We start from the raw sequence: 26,680 nt of genomic DNA, 5'->3' as shown, positions 1-26,680 counted from the left end.
TCTTTCCTTCTTTTATATTAACTTACAAGTCACTATCTTACACTTTATGTAGACCTTCGAACAACATCTAATACCAGGTACTTTCCTTTCCGTTCGATTTTAAATGCGCATCATAAGAGCTGTGGGCGCGGCGAAAAAAAAATCGTCGTAAGAGCGGTAGACGCGGCGAGATGGGAGCGAAGGGTGACGTGGGCAGGGCGTCTTGAAGGCATAGCACAAGAGGTGCAATCAGGCTACTGTAGCTATTATGACGGTATCAGGAGACGCGCGGTGCAATTAACGACGCTCATTAGCCTCCTGGATACGCGGCGGCACATCATACGGGTACCTCTTGACTGTTCCCCGGGATACTCCTAGCATCACTCTCTCAATTGCGCGTTCAATGACACTCACCGCGTTTTCTTCCTGTTTGTGAAATGCCCAGATTTCCGAAAAATAGGCCAAGCAGGAAGTACGGTGGTGATAGGGGTGGTACTGAGTAGGGACTTCTTGGTTGTCCAAGGCTTCCATGACCGCTTCCGTCTAAATTGAGTCGAAGGCCTTCTTCAAGTCGATGAAGGTGAGACAGAGCGGCATCTTGTACTCTTGTGATACCTCGATGAGTTTCGAAACAGTGTGAATGTGGTCAGTCGTGCTGAATCTTTTTCGAAACCCTGCTTGTTCGCATGGCTGTCCTTCATCCAAGACTTTTTCAATCCTATTAAGGATCACTCTTGTGAAGAGCTTGTAGATGACGGACAGTAAGCAGATTGGGCGATAGTTGCCGATTTCATGTGGATCTTCCTTTTTGTACAACAACACGGTCTTGATGGTCTTCCACTGTTTAGGAACCATGCATTACGACAGGCAACGTGTAAAGAGCCTCGCCAGGGTATTGTTCAGTACTGGCGGAAGGTTTCTCAGGTGTTCTGGTCTTATTCTGTCGTGACCAGGTGCCGTACGATTTCTTACCGACATGATAGCACGTCGTATTTCGGAAAGGAGAACCTTTGGAATGACATGTCCGTCTTCCCACAGATGGTGAGGAGGCAAGTGGACATGACTGTCGAAGAGATTAGAGTAGAAGTCGTAGATGATTTTCTCCATTTCCCTTCTCGATGCAATGGTTGCTCCCTTCGGGTTCCAGAGAGTAGTCATCCTCATCTTGTGACTGGCGAGGTCTAGTTCGGCATAGCGGATGCTTTTCCCCGCCTCTGCAGCTTCAGCCAGTACTTCTGCTCTTCTCTCTTTAAGGTCTTCCTTTATCGCCTCTCTGCAAAGCTTTGCAAGCTCGGACGTGAGTTCTTGGTTTCCTGCGGCTCGTGCTGCTCCACGCTCAAGAGTTTCAAGAGAGAGGCGTCTTTTGGTGGTTTTAAAACTCTCAGCCTTGTTTGTGCAGTCGTGAAGGTGTTCAATAAGCCGGTCATATTCCTCGTCGATGTTGTCCATTGCGGAATCTTCCCAAAAGCCTGCTAGCGTAGCGAACAGTTAGTGATAGTTCTGGGATTTCTCTCTCTGAACTTGGCGGCTTTTTTCCTCTCCATATGAAAGAAAATATTCCTTGAAGAACGCGATGGTCCGATCCCGTATAGAACTTTGGTACAACAGCGACATCCGTCAGGCAGAACCTTTTATTGACGATGATGTGGTCTATTTCATTACGGCACCCTCCACCGGGTGACTCCCACGTCCAGCGTAGACAGAAGGGCTTCTGGAATTGCGAGTTCCCATAGATGGTCTTAGTCGTCATAATGAACTCGGAGACCCTCTACCCCTGTTCATTCCATTGTGGCCGTGGATCCCGATGTGAAGTTCCTCAAGCGTTCTTCTTCGGCCAAATTTGGCGTTGCAATCGCCAATTATGACCTTGTAGAAGGTATAATCATCTCGGTAGAACTTCTCCAGGTGTATATAGAAAGCTTCGACTTCTTTTTCTTCGTAGCTTGATGTTGGAGCGTAAGCGACGAAGATAGTCAAAGCTAGTGTTGGACCACATCTCATCCGCAGACGTCCGATTCGGGTCGTAAGTTGTTCGAAAGAGTCGATGTTCATTGCCATACTTGTGTCGACGAGGACGTCAACTCCACCAACACCTCTACTGTCGCACTCGGTCAGTCCGATGACATCGTACTTAATCTTCTTGGCTTGCATCATCAGATCTTCGATGACCGCTTCCGATGCAAGCGTACGTGCGTTGTAAGTATAGATCGTCACCTTTGCCCTTTTCCGTTTCAGTAGCCTATATGACTCCTGCAACCCCGTCCTACCTGGCGCTACCGTACCAGGCTTTCCTCTGGAATCAGAAGACTCTTTTCTATTACTGTAACAAAGAAAAAAATTTTAAACCCATGGGCAGGTTGCAAGCCTCTAGTCCCATGAGTTTTTGGTAGAACTTCCGTTCTCCCGGAGTGGACAAGTGGAGCTTATTTGTTGGAGGCTACTCTAAACCGCTTCCCTTGCACCTCCCAGTCGCTTCATTGCAGGCTTTTGGCCAGACCGACATGCGGGATGCAAGGATGTCATGGGTCAGCCCTGGCTCTGCAGAAACATGGAGTCCATCCTCTAAATCCACCCTCGTCTCTGGACAAGCGCAAGGTCGCTTTTAGTCTGCGATTAGCCCCTATCTGCCACCCGGGAACGCGCCACGTAACCTCGCGACTAACCGGCTGTGATCCCTCTAGTGAGGGAGATCTCTACTGTGATAGCAAAGAACATTGGTCCACAAGATGCAAAAAAATAGCGGCACCTAAAGCTCGACTGGAACACTTGAAGAAGACAAACCGTTGCATTGGGCGCGGATCTAAGTCCCACCCTTATGCCGATTGCAAAAGCAAGGGCTGTATAAATTATGGGAAAGAGCATCGTACGTGTACGTGCTTCAAGACTGCACCGGTCAACATGCCTCAGCTGGGCCATGTTTCAAATGGAAAAAAAGGAAGAAAAGAAGAAGCCGTCACATACACGTCAGAACTTCACAATGCAGGAGAAGCGAAGCACACATGTTATGGAGGGCTCAGTACCCAATTTCACAGTAATGAGAGTAGAGGACACCTCCAACAAAACCCGACAATGGGAGATATTCCTTCTGACAGGGACGATGAAGGCACTGCATCCAGGTAAACAAGTGCTCAGTACGATACTCTTAAATACGGGGGCAGATCAATGGTTTATTGATATTAATTTTGCCAAGGAACTTGAGCTACCTAGTTAAGGCACTGTTACTATAAAACCACAAACTTTTGGAACACAAACCACGAAGCAAATTCAATGCACCAAAACATGTCTGATTGTATGGCACTCTGAAGAAAAACAATACAAACTTCGCTACTACACTCACGACAATCTTACGAAAGACCTTTCTCAGGAGAAGAAGACCTACAATTTATTCATCAACAACAAATAAAACTTAGCACTCCATGCAGGGAAGGCACTGCATTTCCAAAAATATTGATTGGCTGCGATTAACTCCGTAACTTCATCAACTTTCAAACACCACATTTTACTCTCCTTTCTGGACTCATCCTCGTACCGATACGTCTAGGGCATATGATTTCTGGACAACGTACAAATTATAAAATGCAGGATGGAAATCAACTACATTCGTCAGTATATTAGGTGGAATTTCATGACTATGAAGACCTATGGGAAGGTCCCTGGAACATTCGGTCTCATCATGTAGAAAAGCAGTTCTGCGGTCCTTACAAGGAAAAAAAGCTAGTATAACAGCTAGCACAGGTACTGGAAGATTATGAATACCTTGCATATAGATAATAAAGTATTAGCGCTCCATCGACTGCGAAGTGTGCTTCGCAAATATCAGCAAGAGTCGCATATTCTCCAATAATATCACAGCATCTTTCAAGATCAACTTACTAAAAATATCCTCGAAGAAGTGGACGAGAACAAAGACATAGTTGGGAAGATGAAGCATTATCTTCCATTAACCCGTGTTCACCCCCCAGAAAGACACTACGAATCACTAATGAGACATTACGAAACCATTGACAGATGATAACCTGGTGGTATATAGATTTACCAGAGTCACCTTAAGGAATCAATGCCTGACCATTTCTTCTCAGCGCAACAATCCTCTTCCACTTGAACAACGTCAAAAATGACGGATGTATGTCGATAATCTATTTCTCGGAGCAGAAACAATGATTAGGAACGTCTTTAACGATTTAAAAATGAACCTAAAAGCATTCGTTACGAACCACACTGACACTGGATGCTATGTCTACAACAGATCGCTCTTCAAATGTGTGCTCTAACGTAAAGGATAAAGGATAAAGTGTCTGGCATTAATTAATCCGCTTGAGATGCGCCACCATGTTCACTCCAATTCAAAGTCCCTTGAGGTTTACGAACGTGTAACTGGCCTATACAATGGCTTTCGGTGGTTAACCGATTTGTCAAGTCAGTGTTATTATCCTCCCAGACAAGTCCGGTACCAATTTATCGACCCTGGACGGATGAAATGCTTGGCGAGTACTAGGACGGATTCGAACCTCTTCGATCGCGCAGGCAGTCGACCCTCTAACCGCTACACTAGAACCGCCCCACTTCATAAGAGCGCAAAATGGGTTCGTCGAAGCATGATAAAGTCTCCTTCGGCACATCGTAATTTTTCGCGGGCATACAATACAATGCATAATATAGCATACTATAGAGTTGTTATATACACTATATTGTTGCTTGTTGTTATACTATAGGGTTGTTATATACACATATATTTGTGGAGAAAATCATAGAATCATACTCATACAACTCCGACATGTTCGATTGCACCTCTGTTTACCAGTGCAAAGATCCCAACACCGAAAATTTTGAAACTAAACTTCTGAAACTTGAAAAAACTTGACCAGTGATGTAAGCAAAACGAAAGGCAAGAGCTTGGTTTGAAGATTGTAGGAAATAAAACGTGGATTCCGTTTGCAATGCAGCGAATGTTGTGTAAATCAGGACCCGGAATTAGGATCACGTGTAAATCAGCATTAAAACTCTGAAACTTTTAATAATGGATTTCTCATTCTAGGAACGAAGTCTTGGGTCCAGAAGTCAAATGCGGTACAGCAGGCGGCTCTGTATTTCGTTTCTTGTGTGTATTTCATGTGCTCAAATGAGCATAGATTACTTAATTAATTAGTCGCATAAATCCTCTGGGATGTGTCAAGTCAGTGATTTATCCTCCCAGACAAGTCTGATATCGTTTTATCGACTCCTGAGGGACGAAATGCTTGGTGAGCGCTAGGGCGGATTCGAACTTCCGATCGATCGTGTAGACAGCGGAAGTTCTAACCGACTGCTATACACTCACCCCTGCCCTCACATACTTAGAATATATTGGGATTCTATAACCGACAAATACTTATCGATTAATCTGCCTACGACAGAATTTGCCACCAAAAGAACCGACAAAAAACTGGCTCAACAAATTTCTTCCATCTATAAGAACATAGACGTCGGTGGAACTTCATTATAATAAAAATATCCAACTACCAAGAATGTGCCACGGAAAGTCACAATCGACAACTCACCGTATACACCGGTAACCTATTTCGACGCTACTGGAATCGCTATGACAGTATGCTTTTATCTCACTGGCCAAAAGGAATGCAGTTTTCTTATGGCTAAATCTAAGGTTACGGACAGTAAACGACAAACTACGGTATCGGACCATAACCATTCGAGCACGACCTACTCTCAATACCTTCCTAAACTTTAAATCTTCAATAAACATAAAAAGACATTTTCCTGACGGACTCGAAAATCGTCTTAAATTGGCTGAAAGCTTCTCTGCATCACCCTAAAACAGGACTACTTACTTCAAAAATACTTACTACTACTTACCCTAAAACAGGACTACTTACTTCAAAAATACTTACTGTACTTCAAAAATAGTATATGCGAGATACGAAATATTGTTCAGTCACTAGAGCGTATGAAAGTCGGAGTGGAATTAGGCTATATCGACACGAAATGACATCCAGCAGACATTGGAACACGAAGAGCTTCCAATCAAGAATTCGTGTCTTGTATGTGGTAGGATAGCTATTCTTTCGGGAAAATTCACAATGACGGGTTCACATCCACTCTCTTTTCCTTTGCCAAAGATCCGGAATTAAAAACGACGATATTCTACTAAATGTAAAAGCGAATGCTATAAAAACACACACAACGACTGACAAAGTCGAAGAAATCCTTGATCTGACGAGCAACAGTAATAAAAGCCAGGTCACTGAGGACCTTAGCCTACGTGGAGGAAATTTCTGAGAAGCATTACATTTCGTCTAGTAGTTTTCGAGTAGTGGACATATCACCTGCGAACCTGAAGAAGCAGCTAGCCTGCAATCGTGCCTACGACAGACTTTGCGAGACACCGAATTGTGTTGAATGTCTGAATGGGAGGCAAGGGAACTGCGTGGTATCGGAATCTGATTGTAAACTATGTGGGTATGGGTACATTGGCAAAACAAGGAGAGCACTATGTTTTGATTGTAAACTATGTGGGTATGGGTACATTGGCAAAACAAGGAGAGCACTATGTACACGGGCCAACGAGCACCTAGGTGGGTTCGTAAAATCAAAGTCGTCGACCCCTCTAAGTGCCCACAGCAGACAGTGTCATGGAAACACCCATTTCAACATCGCAGTCACGCAAATCCGACATTCTGACGCAAAAAACACTGGAAGCGTCCTACATAACAACAGAAAGTCCTACGATGAATCCTAAGGATGAATGCATTGCTGTGACCAACGACCTGGAGATAACATAGATAGATAATAACGACCTATGCGGTCTTAATACGGCTCCAGATTTCGATCTACGGGGTCAGATGCAAGGATTATCGTTATTAGTTACCACTAGCGGTACATGTGTGTTTGCTTTTACAGGCTCTGAAGAGGGCGATGACGCCGAAACGTTAGCCAGAATAAAGGTGAATAACGATCATGGTTCTGCTCAAAGTAGTGCACGATTCAACTCTACAATGACAAGATTCGAAGGAGGTCGAACATGGGATTTAAACAAGAGAGAGAGAGAGAGTTAGCAGAGAAGCTCGGTACGTCATAATCACAATAAATACATTAAAAAACGGAGTTTATTTGACTCAACTTAATACGTAATATTTTCCCTGATTTCACTGCTTCGCCATTTACAACTCTATTCACCTATTGCCTACTGCCCATTCCCTTAGGATCCCCTTCCTTGAGAAAATCCCATCACACGTTTGACACTTCGAAAGGAAAAGATTCCTGATGTTGTTCAAGAATTATTCCAACAAAAAAAGTTTCCATGAGTCGCTCATAAAGTAGAGTCAAAACGACATGAAGCACGGTGCAGTTGCGTAAGTAGCTGCGCTCGAAGCGGTGCGGTAGAGCGACTCGATTAGGATGGAGTGAGGACTCTTGCTGCTCTCGTTTATTGTTGCAGTTCGCGATGGTCCCACCCGACCGCGAGCGGCGCTGCTTATGCGACTACACTGTGCTTCATGTCGTTTTGACCCGACTATAGCTTTGTTCTTGTAATGAAATGAAATAAAACTGCAGAAAGAATTGGTAAAGACTACTCGTTACTACTCGAGCAATGCACCTTCAACGAATTGCTGTACATTTCCATCCATCAATTGCGTCCGTTTGAAGAAGAATGAAGGCGCCATGCGCACTACGCTCGCAACCAACAAATTACTGTACTCGACAATCGAGCAATGGTTGATTACCCTTTATAGGCATGTTTAACAAAACTTGCACAACAATGCAAATGAGTTTTCTTTGTTTCGTCTCTTCATTCATTTACAAGCAGAACAACCATCGAGAAGAGCAATTCAGGAAGGCATTCACGACTTCTGATCCGATCTCTCCAAAATCCAAGTCTTGTCTCTTGAAGGAAAATAGATATGTCAAACTAGAGATTGGTTTAAGTACATCATGGCATGTAGAAATTAGGAAAGAACCGCACTTCGCCCGGTTTCGTCAGGATAGAAGTTGACACCTGAAGAAACTATTCTCTTTCCTTATTAATGCCTTGACGAGGCATCATAACGTTACCCATCGTCATGCAAAGTCCCTTGTCAGTGTCCAACAGCATAAGCTCTTCTCAAACACGACTTTTAAAAGGACTGAAAAAAAGTTAGATGAAGGACGGCCATGCGAGCAAAGAAAGGTTCGAAAAGGATTAAGCAAGACTGTCGAAATATATAATTTCGAAACTAGTGAAAGTATTTCGAGGGTACAACACGCTACTGCGTCTCTTTCATCGAGCTAGTAAAAGCCTTCGCCCCAGTCGAGAAGGAAACGCTCATGGAAGGCTTGAAGAGCCTTCGCGTCCCTAGCCAGAGTAAGTAAAGGTACTTCGAAAGTTTTGTAGTAATTGGAAAAAAAGAATTTCGCACCTCTTCAATAGGATGATAATCAACTCTAAGTGAAGAGTCCGGCAGGATGACACAATCTTACCCCTAATTTTTGAGTTACTCTCAAGAAGCCAATGCGAAGATTGAGATGAAATAATATGGAAAAAAAACTTGAGAACCTTTGATGACTATATCCTTACTACGACAATGAAATCGTGTTGGTTACAGAAATAATACAGAATAGAATAGAATTTTTTTTTATGAAATAAAGACCTCCAAGAAATCAAGAAATTAGTCCATAACACACACCCTTGTTCTTCCTTCCGTCTTTCCATCACTTTCACCCAACTCTCAAAGTGTTTTTCGATTCCTCATACTGGTTTTCTCCATTTTCTTTTGTTTTTAAAGTTTTTTCATGTGATTTTTGTTACTTTATGAAGTTTTTCGTGCCCCAGTTGTTACCCTCCGTGCACTGCACATATCTCAGTGCAATGTCGTAACATCCCGGTTGCCTTAACATCCCGGTTAGATGCAAAAACCAGAGGGTATCGAAAAAGCTCTGTTCCGCTCACTTGACGCTCCACATAACTGATCTGAATGAAACAAAAGACCAAACACTGCTGAGAGCAAGAAATTGTATAACATTTTAAAGCAGTTTTTACTTCTGTGTATGTTTTTAGTTTTGAAAAAATGATCATGACTCATTCCTCAGCCCAATATTAATGACAAACATAAGCGGAGCGGAACGAATGATGGTCGAATGCCTCGAAACGTGTGGAAAGTTCGGTCTTCAGCGGAACCGAGGAAAACCGATCTCCATGAAGAACGGATGGCTTCTAACCCCCCGCTTCATTAACATTCTATTACTAACTGATATCAGACATATATTTTCCATGAAATTAGAAAAAAATCTTCCTCGAGCGCGCTTTTATTTTATATTCGCCATTCTTTTTCAGAAGACGATAGTTTCCAAACAGGTTAAGATGCGTAAAGATAATGAACAAGTTTCAGAGGCTACGATTCCATCAGAATGATTTAGCTTTCACCAATCCAGTATTTTATAGGGACTAGATGTAGACGGCGGGAGGATGCTACGGCCTAACGGGGTTATCCTCATTTTCTCCAAGGTGTGTCGTCCTTAAACATATATCCTGTTCGATCCCCAAGGAATCTATCCACCGGTCGCTACCCCACAATCTGCGAGCGTTACGTCTCGACTGGATTTCCTGCCAACGCCATGTGTCCCCAGATGTTCTCTTACCAAATATCCAAACCACAACTTTCTTTTACGATCACAAGGCGTTTTCCGATTTGACTCGGATAGCTTTCTCAAGACAACATGAACTTGCATCAGACAATCTTGTCACAGCGTAATTGAAGAAGCGAAGTTCTTCTGCGACTAGATCGGAAGTCTGGGCAAGATGACGATGTTTTCCACGCCTGAGCGCCGGTACTTCATACCCACTTCCAAATAAAGTTCGTTATTGCACGTCATCGGCGAAAAGTAGCCTAACGGTCGTCTACACAGCCCTCCATCACCGCAGATTGTGCTGCTCAGGTCTCCGACCCGTAAATCAAGAAGGAATGAACTTCGGATAGGTAGACTCGCAGTTTGACTTCGTTGACGATGGAAGTCGACCACAGGCACTTGGGGAAGGAGTTGAATACAGAATTAGCTTCAGCGCATCTTTCTTGAATATCTCGAGTAACTGCTATCGTTTTTCTGCATACAGCCAAAATAACAGAACCCATCCACGGGAACAAACGGGTAGGCCGTCCACCCTCATTCCCGTTAGGTGTCGAGGAGATCCACTCTGCTCGCAAGATGCAACTTCGCGGTGTTTGAAGTGAATATTACTTCATTGTCGGCGCATTCGAGATTCACCAGTGGATGTGCAGACGGTGCTAAAACGATATCGGCGGGACACTACTCAACTGTTCCTCGCACTATGTCATCGATGGCGAAGTTGAATAGAAAGCCACTTGTCTCACTCCAGTTTCCACTTCGAACGGTGTAATACATCTGGTTAGTATTCGAACCGCAGCTTTTCTATTCACATCGTTAAACGTACGAAGTTTCTTGGAATTACATCGGCGCGAAGTGCGTTCAAAAGACAGCCTCGAGCATGGGAGTCGGAAGCGGCTTCAAAGTAGATAAAAGCCAATTTCAGAGGCTTTTGAAATTGGTTTTCCTGGACTTCAAAGCTACTTCCGACTTCTTCCGACTTTACCGCTTCCACACTTCATTCACCTCACAACAAATACTTGGCCCATCGTAGACCGACCACGGCGAAAGCCGGTTAGTTTGTCACGGTGTTTCGCAACGTTTGGCTAGGCGATCTTGGATGAACCGCTACAAAAATTATGATATCGTGTCTCAACGAGTCAGGTATCCTTTCCTCAATCCATATGGAACGGATAGTCTTCGTCACCTCACGAATCCCACGATAGAGGAAGAGATTTCAGCATTGCTGCACTAATTCCATTATCTCAGCCAGATTTTCCATTACTTATTTTTTTTTGGATACGTACCAGAACCTCTGACTCGGTGGTTCTTCGCCGACCGCGGTGTATGTCGATTTTTGAGCAAGGATGGGTTAGGAAGTGACGGTGCTTGCCAGTTTAGCAAGGTATTGAAATGTTCCTTCCAGATGGGCAGGGTTGCCAATCCGACAGCGATATCGTTAGCAGTGCTTAGGTCAACACTTCTTCATCAAGCCGCTATAGTTTTCTAGCAAAGCATTAACCTTCCACTGGTTCTTGTCCTTCCACGCCTTTTCAAACTCCTTTGTCCTTGACGTCCATTCGCTCTCATGATCACGTTTCAGCTGACGACGCAATTTCCTTCTTAGACGCTTCTCCTCACTGAAGTTACCAGTATTACGTGCTACACATGAAGAATTGTAAGCGCTGCTTGTCTCCGCAGACCAAAAGGAGAACCTTTTCTTTGGTGCTAAAACTGGGAGCGTTTTCTCTGCAGCTTCCTGAATATATTTAGTGAAAACATCAGCGTCATGCACTCTCTTCTTGGTCCGTAATCCAATATTGATCGACTTTCATTGGCGGAACCTCTTTCTGCATTCATCGAATTTCAGACCTGCCAAGTCGAACTTCGGTTGACGTTGAACTCAATGCATTCTTCTCAATGCATTCATACCATCAAGCTGAGAACTGGGCGGTGGTCGGCATCGAATGCCATGACCAAGACTGCTCTAGATATTCGGACTTCCGACAAAAGCATGTTCTTGTCAGAATGTAATCGAGCTGAAGCTTATGAGTCGGTATCTTCCACTTTCGCTGCTCTTTTAGCGTTGAAGGAGTTGCCCCTTGCCACTTAAGTTGATGGCGTCAATGATTCCTCTCATATTTGGGTGCAACGATGAGGTTCGTTTATCAGATGACAAGTTCTTACTATAGTTCTCAAGGGTTTCTATGCGTACAAGGGCACCTACTATCCAGAGTTTAAAGGCAGCATACGACGAATCTGGGGTGGTACGGATTTCAGGTGGAGTATCCGTATACGGGGCCATAGATTAATGAGACCGGGGTGGTTGCGCTCAGCTCTCCTGAATCACTGCAAGCAGCCGGCCTCTGAATGATGTTTCATATGACGCCTTCTATTGCAGCGCGCCACCCTTGCACGCGTAGCGTCCCTTACTGCCTATCGGGGCAACCCGAATTGATTTTCGGCGAATCGCAGGGCGGAGGCGGCGCAAGGGATGGAGCGTTGCAATAGATGGCGTCGTACAATACAGCATTCTGGAGGCGGCTGTTTGCAATGATGCTGGGGGAGATGAGCTGAACTACCCCCGTTTCCATAATCTACGACCCCGTATACGGATACTCCTCCTGAAATCCGCACCACCTCATTCGTGGTATGCTGCCTTTAAGTCATCGGCGAACCCACAATCGTACAAATGCGCATCTTGGCGACGTTGATAAGACCTCACCCACCAGGCTGTTGCAGTCGTTCTTCACAGCTGCCTAGCAGCCCTCTACTTCCTTTTCATCACTGCAGTACATGATGTGGTTTTCGATACTGCCAACGGGACGTCCTCTTACGCACGTTTTCTGTAATCCAGTTAACGGCACATGCAGATATCGTAACGGTCTAGACAGAGTTGACTCGTTACGAAAATTGTCTCTAAATTATTTGTTAGTATGGTTATTATTGTAGTAGTAAGATATTACAGTAATTATTAGTATAGTAATAAGTAAGTGAGCAGGACCACAACGAGAAGGTAGCACTCAGTCTTCTCCTGTACGCGGCTCCAGCCTTACGTCCCTTCGAGTAGAAACTTCTATTCTACAGTGTGATTGCCATTTTCCATAACTGCGACTCTTTTGTAGTTTGTTGTCATTTCTGTCGCTGTTGCCTTTTACATTAAGGCTTAAATAAATTTATGCTTACAGCATATTCATTTCAAGTGTGAGAAAGGCCAAGCAAAATCTTTCCCGGTTCCTGATATACATCGATGTACACCGAACACTCAGAACACCACTTTATTTCAGAACATTGTAACACGCAACTTTATTTCATAATATCTAACATCTCGAACATCAGCGATTACTTAATATACAGCTGTGGTAAAATAAGTCAGACAGAATCCCTAGTAATTTACATAAAATGCCAAACTGTAACAGGAACATGCAGAAGATCTCTACTTAGGCGATAGTGTTTGTTTAAAATAGCCGAAGTTCATACGAAGCTGTTCGAAAAATATGAAAGTGAACACAGTATGAGGTGCAAGACGGACCCACGCAGGGATGAAGCCCTTGAAGAATCCGGTTGGTCCCAACTTTGCCGTATAAAGGAAGCAATCAAAAATACCCTGTAAACATCAAAAATAGCTAATAAATTGCACAGAGGGAGCAATTCTCTGCTTTTCCCAGAAAAAAAAAATATTAAAGAAAAATTTGCAAGTTGTTGCGTCCTTCAAATGCCGACAAAATGGTTACTTCACAGAAAACAGAATGTGGCTCTTTTGTAAAACCAGATTTTTTTAAAGAAACGCGCAGCAGCAGAAATTTGTGATAGAGACTTGTTGAACCAGGTCATGGAGATGAGTGAAATATGAATGAGGTAGCAGCAGCTAACACTTAGGCAAACTTCAAGCTCTAAGGTTGTGATGTATCTAATGCAGGAGACTGTAGATCGAATCCTATAAAAACGAACCTTGAATTGGCCTGGAGGAGCGTTCATTAAACGGGTTTTCATTACATCCAAAGGCTGAGTCAAGACTGTGGCAATGCTAGCCTGAATCGACGGATACAAACCTACTTCTTTGAACAAAACTATGTGGAATAACAGACCGCGCAAAAGCTGCTCGAAAAATGAGTGTACAAGTTGTCTTGCGCAATTCCGCTTTCAATCATCATTTGCTTGATTTGGTCGTAGAAGGAAAGTTGTCCAATAGTCATTAGAACTGCTCTCGAAGTCGCCATGGATGCGCCTAACACCTCACAAACTTCATTTGAGATTAAATTGTCTAATTTAATCTTATAAAGACCTAGTTGTCTTATAGTTGAAAGAACAGAGTTGTTGTCATTGATATTACCATTACACTTTGAAAGACAGTTAATCTTCATATGGACACGAGCAATCTTACGATCACATATTCATCTATACTACTACCTCCTTCAAAAACATTTGTACAAATGTGGATGTTAACGCCGGTTATCCTGAAGAAGAATGTAGTTTTTGAATTACTCACTATTGAAAAAGCGCTTCAGTATGAACAAGCTACATTTTTCTAGAAAGCCTTAAATTTGACATCAATCTGGAACAACACCTCCTCATTACCACACGAGGAGGCCGAATTTCATGAAAGCCCTTGAGCTATGCAAAAACTCATCCAGAAAGTGAGGAAATTGTAAGGAACGAGCTACGGCAAAAGGACTTTTCGAAATCGGATCGGTTCTGCAGATGATCAGAAAACGAACACGGCGCATGTGTTTTGTATTAGATGGTCATTTCGACTCGTGAACGGAAGTTTTAAAAATCCAGAAACTTCTGAAAATTACGGCAGTTTGCTCGCTACATGAAATTCCCAATTCTAGGTTAACTGAGCCTGGGAACTATTACTGTGTTAAAGCAATTTTGAAAAAGAGGCTTTTGAAGATAAACATAACGTTTACGAATAATGAACAGAATTAAACTTATTGGTGAAGATAGTATATTCAACACTCTAGCATAACGCCGTTAGCTCAAAATAAGATTTTCAAAAACAATAATATTTACTGTAACGTCCAACTTGTGCTCCTCTGGTACTAAGGGAAGCAGAACAAAAATCACTGCCAACGACAGAACTGCTGGCCTCCTCTACCATAGTCTACACATACGCAGGATATGCTAGAAAGAGATGGGTACTTGCTTCCCAGCAATGATTGAAGTTCAGTAGAAAATCTGAGCTACACGTGAAGCTACGATAAATTTTGAAGCTCCCATAGCTTCCGTTTTAATTATTTCCATGGGGTTATTGAAGGCTCAATAGTACACAGTTTTCAGCAATTTACACCCGAATTTAATGATATTTAATTATCAAAAATGCTCATACTGCGTGAACACTGCTAGATGTAAAAGATCATTTATATTTTCGCGAGAAAAGTACGGAAAAAAAAATTAGTATTTCTCCAATCTGGTTTCCATCCAAATTTCGCGGAAAAAAGCAAAGAAAAACTGGGAAGTAGGAAATTTGGGTTATGATTTTCAGAAAATCCCCACCTAAAGAACACCCAGAACAGGACTGCTTTCATAGCATGCATGACCAGAAGGCTCAAAATCATTTACTTCTTCAACCCCCAGCAGAACTTATCACTTTAGCATGTTTTTTTTTTCATTAAAAAAACAGTGTTTTAACCATCCCCATATTTGGATAGAGGACCTAGAAGAAACAACATCTGCCAAAATTTCCTCCTTAATCTGGCCCAATATCTTGATCACCTTGACTCCCGTTGATCTTCGAACTGGTCGAGTGGGCGCCAGTAATTCTTCCATTTGTCCTGATCGCGTGCCAGAGTCGCCCAGTGGTTCCTCCTTTCGCGTGGGACACGAAGAACATCATAAGTTTCTTTGAAGGACTTCGTGAAGAAATCTGATCATAAGATCGGAGGTCTTCCTGCAGTGCGTTTAATATCGCGGGGAACCCAGTCGCCCACTGCTCTGGTCCAACGGTTGTCGTTAAAGCGCGTCACGTGTCCGGCCGACCTTACTTTACTTTCCTTGGCAAACTCGGCGGCGTCTAATCTTCGATCGCCGATGTAGGATAGAACTTCTCATTCGGTTTAATCCGTAGGAGAGAACTTCGCATTCCGAATAAGCGCCCCTGAGAATTTCAAATATTCTAATAGCTTGAGCAGGATTACAGCAAACATCTAACACAAATCTAGTATTAGTGACTGTGGTTGTCAAAGTGTAAGCCAACTGAATCAAACGCGATCTAAGTGACTGAGTTTAAAGCGTTTTTTAATATACGTCATGACAGTGTATACAATAAATATATAAGGCGAACACGCAGTGGAGTAGTAGAGGCAGCAAACTCGTCCAGTAATTTGTCGTGTATTTTTGAACGAAATCTGCCCAAATTAAAAGATTCTACTTATTCGTTTCCAGCGATGAATGGAGGAAAATAAAACAGAGTAAGAATGACCTTACCTCCAAACAGGCGTACCGCTCCTTCCTCCCTTAAAATGCGAACGACACCATCCAAAGCATGTTTGTAGTTACGCCTCTCTGTCATGGGCAACTGTAAGTCATGGTTCAATACTTTCAAAGATTACAAAAGAGGCAAGGGTTTTCTCCATCACAATCCAAAATTTCTACTTACTAAGTTTTTCTTGTTTTTCGAAAATTTGGATGAGACAGTAATGCCAATTTTTCCATCTGCACAAAATCTAGATTCAAAAAACCATGGGGAGATAAAAGAACTCGTCGAAAGTAGTCGAAGAAATTTGTAGAACAAGCTTTCTTCGACGAAACGCATCCGAAACTGCTTCTTAATGTGGTCTTCTAACAAAGTTATTACGGTCCTCCACACTCAACAAAAACCCAATAATCTGAGCACTTTTGCCCATTAAATACTTTCAAAATCAAGTGTAAAGTGTTAGAAATATTGTAATAGTTATTGGGTTGATGCAAAAATAATGCGCGTTTTTCGTTGCCTTATCTCCATGACAAATTTTCTCCGGTTACACTCATCTTTAATATTAGAAGCCTTATAGCGTTTTGTAGCGCCTTTCGCATTGGTTGTTAGTGCTGAAACGATTTCGGAAGAGAATCAGTATTTTTTTTTGTACTAAGACAAAGGAAAGGTGAAAAACTTGAACAAGTGGGTGCCGCATGAACTGAGCTAGTCCCAAAGAAACCGCCGTTTGAAATCTGCTCAACGCTTCTGTTACGTCATTTACGACAACAGAAAGTGTCTTGCTCAATGAATGGACAAGGATGAAGTTCCCAACCACTCCGCGAAGCCGAAAGTGCATCCGAAGAAGACCATGGTGATTCTGTAGTGGTGTGCTATAGGTGTAATAAACCACAGCCTCATGAAACTTGGTGAGACTATCACCGCAGAGTAGTACTGCAAAAAAAAACGAACGAAATGGACGAAACGCACCGGAAACTCCAACTTCTTCGTCCGGCGTTAGTGAACAGAAAGGGCCCGATTCTCCTACACGACAATACCCGGGCATACATTTCAAAGGTGACGTTACTGAAGTTGAACTAAGTTAGGCTACGAGACTCTACCTCTCCCACCAGATTCGCAGGACCTTTCGCCAACCGATTATCACTTTTCCAGACATCTGGACAGCTGCCTAAGAGGTAAGATCTTTTAAAACAAAGATGATGCCAAAAACGACTTCCGAAAGTTCGTGGACTCCAAAAGCTCAGACTTTTATGCAGCAGGAATAAGCAAACTTGTGCCTCGTTGACAAAGATGCGTGGACTGTAATGGTTCTTATTTCGATTGCTAAAGTTTATTTTGAGGTGAGTTATAGCATTTCGAAACTAATGTTTGAAAACGCGCATTATTTTTACATCAACCCAATATGTTATTCATCATTTAAATGCAGTTCTATATTTTTTCTCCACTTGAAAGAATTTGAAACGGTTCCCTCGGAACAAGGTCCTTCGACTTCGAATTGCCGTTTTGTTTGAACCGGGCATCTTCTTTATGATTCCGCAATTTTGGGGAAGAGAATGAGGCACGGATCCATGTCCTAACACATTCATGGACAAGCATACTCACATAAACACATACACAGATACACCCACAAACACCCACGCATGCATAGATACACACGGACACGCACATACACAAATGCACAGACACACATACACATGTACACATACACATGTACACACACGCACAGGATCCGTCCACAGATTATGTGAATTCTAAATACCTGAGCGCGTTTTTGCCCCTAGATACATTAAAAGTTGGTCATCAAGCTGGCTTATAACATAAGCTGATCACGAATGTGATATCAAGCTACTGGAAAATGACAATTTTATCGATATACTGACTTTTTCCGCTGCTGCTACCTTGTTAACAAACTTTGCTGATGTTTTGGGATGATGAACATGAACAAATTTTAGAGAAAAAAAAAGCGGAGGAGCGGCACCGCCGAGGAACCAAACCATTGACTCTTTGGGCGTTGACATAGCCCTAATGATTGACTAACAGCAATAGAGTCGTTTTCGTTGCACACCTCGCAAGCTTGGCTGTCTAGTCACGCTCATTTCTAGGCTTTCTGATTTCTCTGTATGAAAATTGGGCCAGCGTCACCCATGTCCAGAGTTGATTAAGACATAAGCCCCGACAATGTTACGCATTCAGCACATACCTTGACGTCGTTCTGCATTCTAACATTAACCAGATCCCCAGGTGTACCAACAAAACCACCACACGCACCAGAAAATCCGGCAAGGAGTGCTTTCTGATAGAAGGGCAGAGGCTGATCTGAATAATGCATTTGCATGCTCGATGTTGTAGTGAAAATGAACTGTTAAAGCATCACGTCACTGCTCACCAGAGGGAAACTGCTTCTTTAGCGTTTCATACATTCCGAAGCGAGTAGTGGAGTATGTGAGTTGCCGTAACAAGGATGCGGATATTCCGTTGTAAAACGACAGCACACCATCACTTTTGTAAAGTTTAAATGCCATTTGACCCATAGTCATCTTCCCCATTTGCTGGGTTTGGAGATGCACCTGAAATAGCATGCAAATAACTGAAAAATGAACAACGATAGGATTAAATGCTAATTATTTCTACTTCATAGAATTTCTAACGACTCATGTCCATCCACTGAATTAGACTGACGACTAACATATAGTCATCGCTTTGCAAGATTACTTAATTGTGATGAACACCGCATTTTCTTAACGCGTAGACAATCTGCTAAGCTTTGTCAGTCCCTCTCAAAATATGTAGAAGCTCGATGAAGTTCATGCTTTCAAACACAGCGATTTCCCATCTAAATTCGAGAATCGTGGACATAAAACTTCAGTTGGCGAGATTTGAGAGCAGAAATACGTAAAAGCGAAAACTGCTCTGTCTGAAATTGTGCAAGTCTGTAAAGCTCACCTCAAACCGGGCTGAAACTTAGGAAGTTATGACGCGAACAGAAGTAAGGAGTCACTTTTTTCAGGTCACGCTTATACTATATTACGAATCACAAACAGAACTCGGAATGTTCGTTTTTTGATGGACTTCCCCATGGAATATTGTACTGATTTTGGGTGAGCTTTGCACGAGGTTGATTATTGATTTTATTAGCTAACCTTTCGACCGTCTTCAAAGCCTGAAATTAGCGACTCAGTTCACTATCTAAGTGATCAAATTTCTCTACTGTCAGATACTGATAAGTGCAACTGTAGAGACAAACCTTAAATCCACTTTTTCCACCACCAACGTAACGACTGCACTAAACGTTCGTCTTGGATTAGAGAACCCCATAACCAATGACTGATCGATCACGAGAGCGATTGATTCGAATGTCTCATTCAAATCAAAAGAGTCATAGGAGATATGGCGAGAGTTCCCACATTATCAAGAAACATTCCTCCTTGCGATTTATTTTAGCTTTTGGAAAGAATCCAAAAAGGCTTAGCGATTTTCGAGAAAACGTTTTACATTCATATGTCAAGAGATTTAAATCGTGATTTCAAAATCCACCTCTCCGCGTTTTTGTGTTCTAATGGCACCTAAAGGTGTCGATTCCCGTGATTTAATCTCGCCATTCGCACGCTCTTTGATACGAATGTATAATGGTTGCGCTGTTTTGCCAACATATTCTGCTCGTGCAAAAAATCACGTAGCTTAAATTGCTTCCCATACAATCTCATCGTCTATCTGTAGAACAAATAATATAGTTCATCTTCGTATAACTGGAATCGTACAAGCGAACTAGCTGAAACTATAAGTGGTTCAATAGTATTTCGACAATCGAAAAGGAGCAATCAATCCGAAACCACAACAAAGTAAACCCCCGAAACAGAAAAGATACCCTTCCGTCCCCTTACATCTCCGATGAAGTAAGCATTGACATTAAGGGATGTCTGAGAAAAACAAACTTAGATAACTCTATTTCGGTAGCTTAAATACCAACTGCAATCCAGGAGATCGCATAAGATCTGTTGTAATCCAACTGGTTTATGCACGAGCTGTGGCAACGATTATGATGGTGAGACTCCGCGTCCACTATGCATTCGTTTAAAAATTGTGAATGGCAAGAATAAGTCATGGAATTGACATCTATAGGCGCCCTTAGAACACAAAGATACGATGGAGCCAATTTTGATATCAGGGTTCAAATCTTGGAGCACGAATCTAAGACGTTGACTCGAAAATCGCTGGAGGTGTTTTGGATCCGCACCAAAAACCTTGAGATAAATCGTAAGGAAAAATGTATCGCAATTACGCGGCAACTCTAGGTTTACAGGGTTGAGAGATCCTTTCAGAACAAACATATAAAACATACACGGATTTGACAAAAACCAAGCGCAAAAAACACCTTAGGAAACATATATTTGAACTAAATTATTAAACCAGAATAGATACCCTCAACTACCCTCAAAAGATTAGAAAAACGAGTGCGAACGTAACATGCCACAAAATTGCCACAAAACGAACAAAACAGCAGGACCGTAACAAGAATTGACTTCTTATTTACTCTGTGAACACACAGAACCATTTATTTTTCATTCCTGTTGTACTTCCGGCAGACCCTACAGTGGACATCTCCGTACCGGAACCCTCGTTTAACTCCACCCTATGGTTGTGCACGGGCACAGCTGAGATAATGGAGTGATTGAGATTCTTTAACGATTCTTTAACGTCCTTGTTTTTTTTTTTTTTTGTAGCCACGCACAATAAAAATATAACTTAGTAAGTGATCTTAAAGTACGGCATTAGTCACAAACCTTTATACGCCGTTTTTCGCTACTACTGTACTTTTGGCTGGTCCACTGACGAATGAGCGATCTGAGCAAATCGAAACCGGCTTCAACTCCGGCCACCTTTTCGGGTCTTTCTGTTCCGAGGGAGAGACAACTAAACAGCCCAACCACTGGTTGAGGGTTGACGCACATCGAAAGACACAGAACGAAAAGACCGCTCTGCTGCTTCACAAACCAGAACTTTTCCTCTGGGCTGTAACTGAATCTGATTAAAATCTACAACAACTTATGCGTTGGGACCCTCAAAAACAGATCCTTATCACAACTAATGTCCAAAATATATAATAATATAATTTTACATATATTATCACATTGAAAGTTTTGAAGCACAGCGAGCATTTTTGATGCTGCTAACCACTCGCAAGCTACACCAGTCTAGTCAGAGAGGGAAGTGTAAGTGTAAGTGATATATACAGCATGGGGCCAGTAGCATACGATCATGGGTATGCAGACAGTTGATAAGCGAACAGAAACCGCTGAAATAGAATGTAGCCAAAGCTCACTCCATGCAATGGTCTCTTCATGCGCAGCTGCAGTGCGCATTTCCTTCCTTTAATTTGGGGAATAAATGTAGATAGCACTTGGAACCCTTGATTATATGGCACCGCACCACCCTGTCAAGAAGTTCGAAAGTTCAAAAAATGAGCTTCTTTGGTACACAGAAGCACCCAGTGTTATAGTGATTTTCATCTAAGAAATTTTGTTTTGGATCTCACCTTAACATACGTTTGAAATGTTACACTCTGACATATCCTCGGAATATCGTACATTGAAAAACAATAATACTTGGCAATGCGATTATTAGAGCTTTGAAATCTGCAAATTATCGCCTCAACCCTGACCTTCAGCACCTCGAAAAAGTAATTTTCATAGGAGCAGGATGAGGCACCCATGGTAATTATGTGACACCCAGTGACCTGCTCGAAGGCTCACACGATCGCATGCGCACACTTAGGCTTTGCACTCTTCCCCAAATCAAAACTGCATACGACGTTCGAGTGACTAAGAAAAAAGAAGACTCTAAAGGACAAAGATGAAGGAAAGTGTGAATTGCCCTGAGTAGTTTTCTAGAGTCTGAATTACGAAATTTCAGAAGAAACCATGTCGAAGACAAAAATAACACCTCTCTGCAACGCCAGAACCTACAACCGTGTTTCCCTACAACTTATAGTTGAATACAATCTCTTTAGAATTCAGCCATAAGTTGTACATCACCGACTTCGCTAGCTTCCAATACTTCTAACTTCATCTTTTGATGCGATCTAAAATGAAGTAAATTCTTCCACCTGTAAGTTATAATACAAAACTTCTAAGTCCAATAAGAACAGTTCTAACGTGGCGTCTCCCCAGGTAGCGGACAATCACAACCAAAAGGATCAAAAGCTGCCTTGCTAATGTCATGAGGCGCAAGTTAATTAAGGGGACCGATACCTTGTTTCTACTGTGCCAGGATTTACACATAATACCACTGTGTTCCGCACTTCGATCCTACAAAAAACCTGCAGTCAAGTGACTGGGTGGTGCAAAGAAAACCATTTTAGAATTGTCTCCAACGGATATGCTCCATATTTATTCATTCCGGGAGGACACAGTTTCCTCCGACAAAATCCGTAAAGCTAGAGAACAGACTTGTCCATGGGTTTCGAAGTTAAACGGTCGACACATGGTAGTAAGAAAGAGACATCTGACGGCAGAAGAATGTTTGGCACGGCAGCGCCAGGAACGACAGGGTTGCTAAGCTATCAGAACGGAGAAGACGAAGATGACGATCTGTACACACAACACACTCATGTTTGCATCGGATGAAAGATTTGATTATGCAACCCAGGAAGATTAAGTACTGACTGGTCGGACTGACCGAGGCGAGCCAATGCTACACAATTAATGCCGTATATGACACTCGAGAGGCACAGTTCCTACGAATATTTGACGGTAGTGGAGTCGATAGAGTAGGTCCGATTAGCACGAGTACGACAATGAACGTCGACTTTTTCGAACAATTGTTGACCCAAATCGGACGTGAACGAGAAGATGTAAATTAGTGTAGTAGTGGCACCTTTCCTGCGACAGGCCCTCATATCGGAAACAACGAAACAGCTTGGCCCGACAGGGGTCGACTTGTGCAGTAGCTATGGCACCACGCTCTATCCGACTAAGTTATGGCGGCTGCTATTGGCAAGGAAGAGTAGATCCGCAAAATGTATACTTTCATCATAGCATAGTGCTTCCTAGCCAAATGCGCGTAAGTGCGCCGCGTCTCACGAGCACTACCCACGCTACCGTCAACGATTGGATCCGTCGCTTCGACGTGGAAAATTTCTCTTCCGACGACTTTTCACGCATTAGACATCCACACGCTTATATCGACAGCGATTTGGAGGGTGTTTTGGAGCCGTTCCCGTACATCACGAGAACATCATGAGAATGATGGCTGCACTACTCGGCGTTTCTAAACGCAGAATCGGAGTTCATTTACATGTTCCAGGCTACTGGAAAGTTCTGTCGAGATGGGTACCCCACGCGCTGACCGAACCCAATGCTCGCGGGAATGCCGTGGTGGGAGCTACTGTCGGACAACCACAAGCTCGACGCCAAAGCTTATGCGCGCCAGCTCCGCGACTTGACCAGTGCACTCCAAGAAAAGCGGCAGAGAAAGTTGACCTGCTGCAGTTCACCTCCTAGATGACAACGCTGCACCCGTCCTTGGGGCCAACTTGGGGCTTTGGATTGAGAAACAGTTTTCCCTCCACCCTACTCTCAGACTTCCTCACATCATACTATTGTTTGTTTCGGGTCCATAAGCATTCTCAGAAAGAAAAAGTGTTCAATTTCTTCATTGACATCATATCCGCTGTTGAAATGTACTTTGAGTCTCAGTCTATCAGCTTGTGGTTCCAAAGAATTGTAACCGTTCCAGAAAGGTGGAACACTATGAGAAATCATGTGAATACATCGACGGATGATCATCAATGTGAGATTAAGAAGATATGAAATTGTAAAATGTATGCGTGTAAACAAAAGTAACTAAACAATCTAATACATAGGCCTAGAGAAGTTCTACAGAGATCAAAACTTTCTTGGTCACTAGTCGTGATTTTAACGCCAAAATTTCTCCCGAAGGAACGCCTGAAGAACATCACATCGAGACCCACGGTATGCAATGGAACGAACAGGGATCCAGGTTTTTAGACTTTACCATGCCATCTAGAACTTATACGTCAGCGTGAAGCCGCACGAGCTGCAAGTTATCACGAATTCACGGCCGAACTCGCGAAATTTTACAGAGAAAAGAGATCAAGGATCGCAAAGTGAGAAGAGCAACGGTGTTATCTCAATTTTCAGAGGCAGGAAAGAATATTGATTGCGCCTCTCAGAAAATCTCAAAACAAGAATGACTGCACTGCGGAACCCAGATGGAGCAACCACAGCATCAAAAAAGGTGATAGAGAAGGCCATCCATGACTTCTACGCCGATTTCTTTTTCACAACCACGACCGCTCGCATCCTCACCATCTGAGAGAACATGGACAAGTCATCCCACAGGTAGAGGTCCTCCCGTCCGAAGTTGGACATGCCGGCATAACGGTGAATACTCGTACTTCAACCAGTTCAGATACGATTAAAATATCTTAACATCTGCAGAAACTACTGCCAGCCCTTATCAACACACTAGTGATGTTCTTCACACGTTGTCGAAATGCAAGGTTCCCAAGCAATGGGAGAATACTAAAACGGTGCTTTTGTACAAAATGGTGGATCCATCGTCAATTATCTGCTCCTCTGCTTATTTTCTGCCATTTGGAAGCTCTTCACAAGACTAATCCTAACCAGGACCAAAAGAACACTACATGAGTGACAACCAAACAAGCAGAGAAGGTTTTGGAAAAGGTTCAGCCTGATTGACCAGGTACTCGTCCGTTTAAAACTCAAAGAAATATTGCTAGAGTACAAAATACTCCTTGGTCTCACTTTCGTCAACATTAAGAAGCTCTTTGATTCAGTTGAGAGAGAAGCGGTTATGGAGCCCTTGGCAAATCAAGGTGTTTCTATCAGATACATCAAATAATTCGTGAGTTATATCACGACTTTACGACAAATATTTCTTCATTCTACAATACAATAATAATAAGTCACAACCGATTTAAAGATAGGGGTACAAAAAAAGTGGCAATTTTACCCAAAATATTCAGTTCCATTCTCGAAAACGTAATGCGAGGGTTCGAATAGAATCACATGTCAGTGCCGGCAGTTACACCTTCATACGGCTTATGATATCGTACCTATAGCATCAAAAGCAGTCAGGCGAATGAATGAATGAAACTTTCAACGATGAAACTTGATAAAACGTGAAAAAGTCGGTCTGAACTTGGAGATGTTCATGAAGGACGGATAGATTTCTGATGCCCCAAACTTGCTTGCGAAATCAATATATCCCAATGTTCGGCTATGGTTACCTAGCTCGAGAAATTAGCATGACGAAGAACCTAACCTCCAAACTGGATAATAAGAAACGAGCGGCTTGAGGAGCATACATGGACATCGAGGATGTAATGTAGGCGAGAACATGTGGCTCCATGGTCATCTATTCAACGCCATCTTTATTCCTACTTCGACCTGCTCTTCGGAAACCTAGAGGTTTCGCAAGCGGAAGGTAAATGCGGTTAGCGACATGGAACGTTTCTTTGCATGGGCGATGCCAACAGCATCCCGCTTTAGGCAGATATAGAGGGGATTCGAGGCTCTTTATTACTATTAGCAAATGATTCCGAGACATCATCTATGTTGTGGATATGCCCGAACAGATGATAACATGCTTCAGCGAAGCCACGCTCTAATCACAACGTTGCGATAATAATACAAAAAAAAAACACTGTGAAAGCACAAGCAAGCACATAGCACATATTCACCACCCATGATACTAGGTTTTTTTTTCGCTTTATTGCGTCTCATATGTCTTCACCTGTTCCAAATATTATTCGTAAGTTTCACATGGAGCTAATAAGACTACAAAAAAACTTTGAACTTACAAGATGTCGATCATCCTCAACCCCGTAAGTTTTAAGAAATTTTATGATGTAATGTGGTCTCAAATTTGTAACTGTACCGGAAACAAGGGAACTCTCGTGAGAAGAGAGCTCATCTGATGGGTTCAAACTACGTATATGAAATACCTCATGGAAAACTGGGAATATTCTAGCTAGATTTCCTTCAGAAAATTCCAATAAATGTGCATGATGTTCTTACTTACAACTTAGTAGGTGGTGAACAGTACCCTACAACCTATACAAAAAGTTCTACTATTTACGTACATTGGCATCCTGATCAGCCTAGCGATGCAGCGTGTGAACGGTCGTAAGTTGGCGGAGTCAGCTATTTGGGCAGTGACGAAGGTAATTATTTACGGCATATACTTCATTGCTAATTGCTCAAGCAAGACATGATCAAAGACATGCAAAATCATCGGAAGCCTTCTTACCCGCTGCCAACGAAAGAGGATCGGAGACGCTGCCGCATATGCTAGAGAAAATAAATCGAAGAATCTCGAGACCACAGGTAATACAGGCGAAGTGTAGGAGTGGAAAAAAGGAATTGTTTCCAATCTATTTATCTCTTAAAAATGGAAATAGCTGTCCAGTTAAAAATGAAAGTTCTGGACTGAGCTGGAGACAGGAACTATTCGACGTCAATAGGCAGTCCAAGTGAGACACCATGTCTCGCAGGATACGTAACAGCGACGCACGGATTGATTCTATGCAAGCTTCTGCTGAAGATAGAGAAGTCTGGGCAAAGCTATGTTCAAAGATGACACAACTGGGGAAAAAATGCTGGCAATCGTTTCAGATCGTTCGTTTTTCGTGTCACTTCTATGTTCAAAACAGATAACTCATTCTTT

At 42.7% G+C, this 26,680-nt stretch overlaps 7 protein-coding genes across 8 annotated transcripts; 2 read left to right on the top strand and 5 right to left on the bottom strand.

The window, feature by feature from the left end:
- Positions 1 to 522: 522 nt before the first annotated feature.
- Positions 523 to 3,091, bottom strand: RB195_024589 (uncharacterized protein; the record flags this gene model as incomplete). The annotated part of the gene is made up of 4 exons (XM_064212420.1): positions 523 to 819; positions 952 to 1,448; positions 1,752 to 2,272; positions 3,000 to 3,091. 4 exons carry the CDS (start codon positions 3,089 to 3,091, stop codon positions 523 to 525), a joined length of 1,407 nt encoding a protein of 468 aa, XP_064068301.1.
- Positions 838 to 1,428, bottom strand: RB195_024591 (uncharacterized protein; the record flags this gene model as incomplete). The annotated part of the gene is made up of 1 exon (XM_064212422.1): positions 838 to 1,428. The coding sequence occupies one exon, from the start codon at positions 1,426 to 1,428 to the stop codon at positions 838 to 840; it is 591 nt and encodes a 196-aa protein (XP_064068303.1).
- RB195_024590 (uncharacterized protein) lies at positions 1,726 to 2,133 on the bottom strand (the record flags this gene model as incomplete). The annotated part of the gene is made up of 1 exon (XM_064212421.1): positions 1,726 to 2,133. The coding sequence occupies one exon, from the start codon at positions 2,131 to 2,133 to the stop codon at positions 1,726 to 1,728; it is 408 nt and encodes a 135-aa protein (XP_064068302.1).
- A 7,935-nt stretch (positions 3,092 to 11,026) lies between the features above and the next one.
- RB195_024588 (uncharacterized protein) lies at positions 11,027 to 11,568 on the bottom strand (the record flags this gene model as incomplete). The annotated part of the gene is made up of 2 exons (XM_064212419.1): positions 11,027 to 11,311; positions 11,485 to 11,568. 2 exons carry the CDS (start codon positions 11,566 to 11,568, stop codon positions 11,027 to 11,029), a joined length of 369 nt encoding a protein of 122 aa, XP_064068300.1.
- On the bottom strand, positions 11,027 to 20,919 carry RB195_024587 (uncharacterized protein; the record flags this gene model as incomplete). Of its 2 annotated transcripts, XM_064212418.1 has the most annotated exons (8): positions 11,027 to 11,192; positions 13,089 to 13,159; positions 13,504 to 13,584; positions 13,641 to 13,780; positions 15,982 to 16,072; positions 18,171 to 18,286; positions 18,357 to 18,537; positions 20,752 to 20,919. In XM_064212418.1, the coding sequence occupies 8 exons, from the start codon at positions 20,917 to 20,919 to the stop codon at positions 11,027 to 11,029; spliced, it is 1,014 nt and encodes a 337-aa protein (XP_064068298.1). The 2 variants fall into 2 exon arrangements, with proteins under 2 accessions (XP_064068298.1, XP_064068299.1); XM_064212417.1 differs by lacking the exon at positions 11,027 to 11,192 and having other exon boundaries at positions 12,989 to 13,159.
- Positions 20,920 to 23,023: 2,104 nt separating this feature from the next.
- On the top strand, positions 23,024 to 23,469 carry RB195_024586 (uncharacterized protein; the record flags this gene model as incomplete). The annotated part of the gene is made up of 2 exons (XM_064212416.1): positions 23,024 to 23,168; positions 23,273 to 23,469. 2 exons carry the CDS (start codon positions 23,024 to 23,026, stop codon positions 23,467 to 23,469), a joined length of 342 nt encoding a protein of 113 aa, XP_064068296.1.
- RB195_024585 (uncharacterized protein) lies at positions 23,206 to 23,469 on the top strand (the record flags this gene model as incomplete). Its single annotated transcript, XM_064212415.1, has 1 exon — positions 23,206 to 23,469. The coding sequence occupies one exon, from the start codon at positions 23,206 to 23,208 to the stop codon at positions 23,467 to 23,469; it is 264 nt and encodes an 87-aa protein (XP_064068297.1).
- Positions 23,470 to 26,680: the final 3,211 nt, after the last annotated feature.

This window comes from Necator americanus, chromosome X (genome assembly GCF_031761385.1).
Source record: "Necator americanus strain Aroian chromosome X, whole genome shotgun sequence".
Lineage (NCBI taxonomy): Eukaryota > Metazoa > Nematoda > Chromadorea > Rhabditida > Ancylostomatidae > Necator > Necator americanus.
This window is presented reverse-complemented; position numbering and strand designations above follow the sequence as displayed.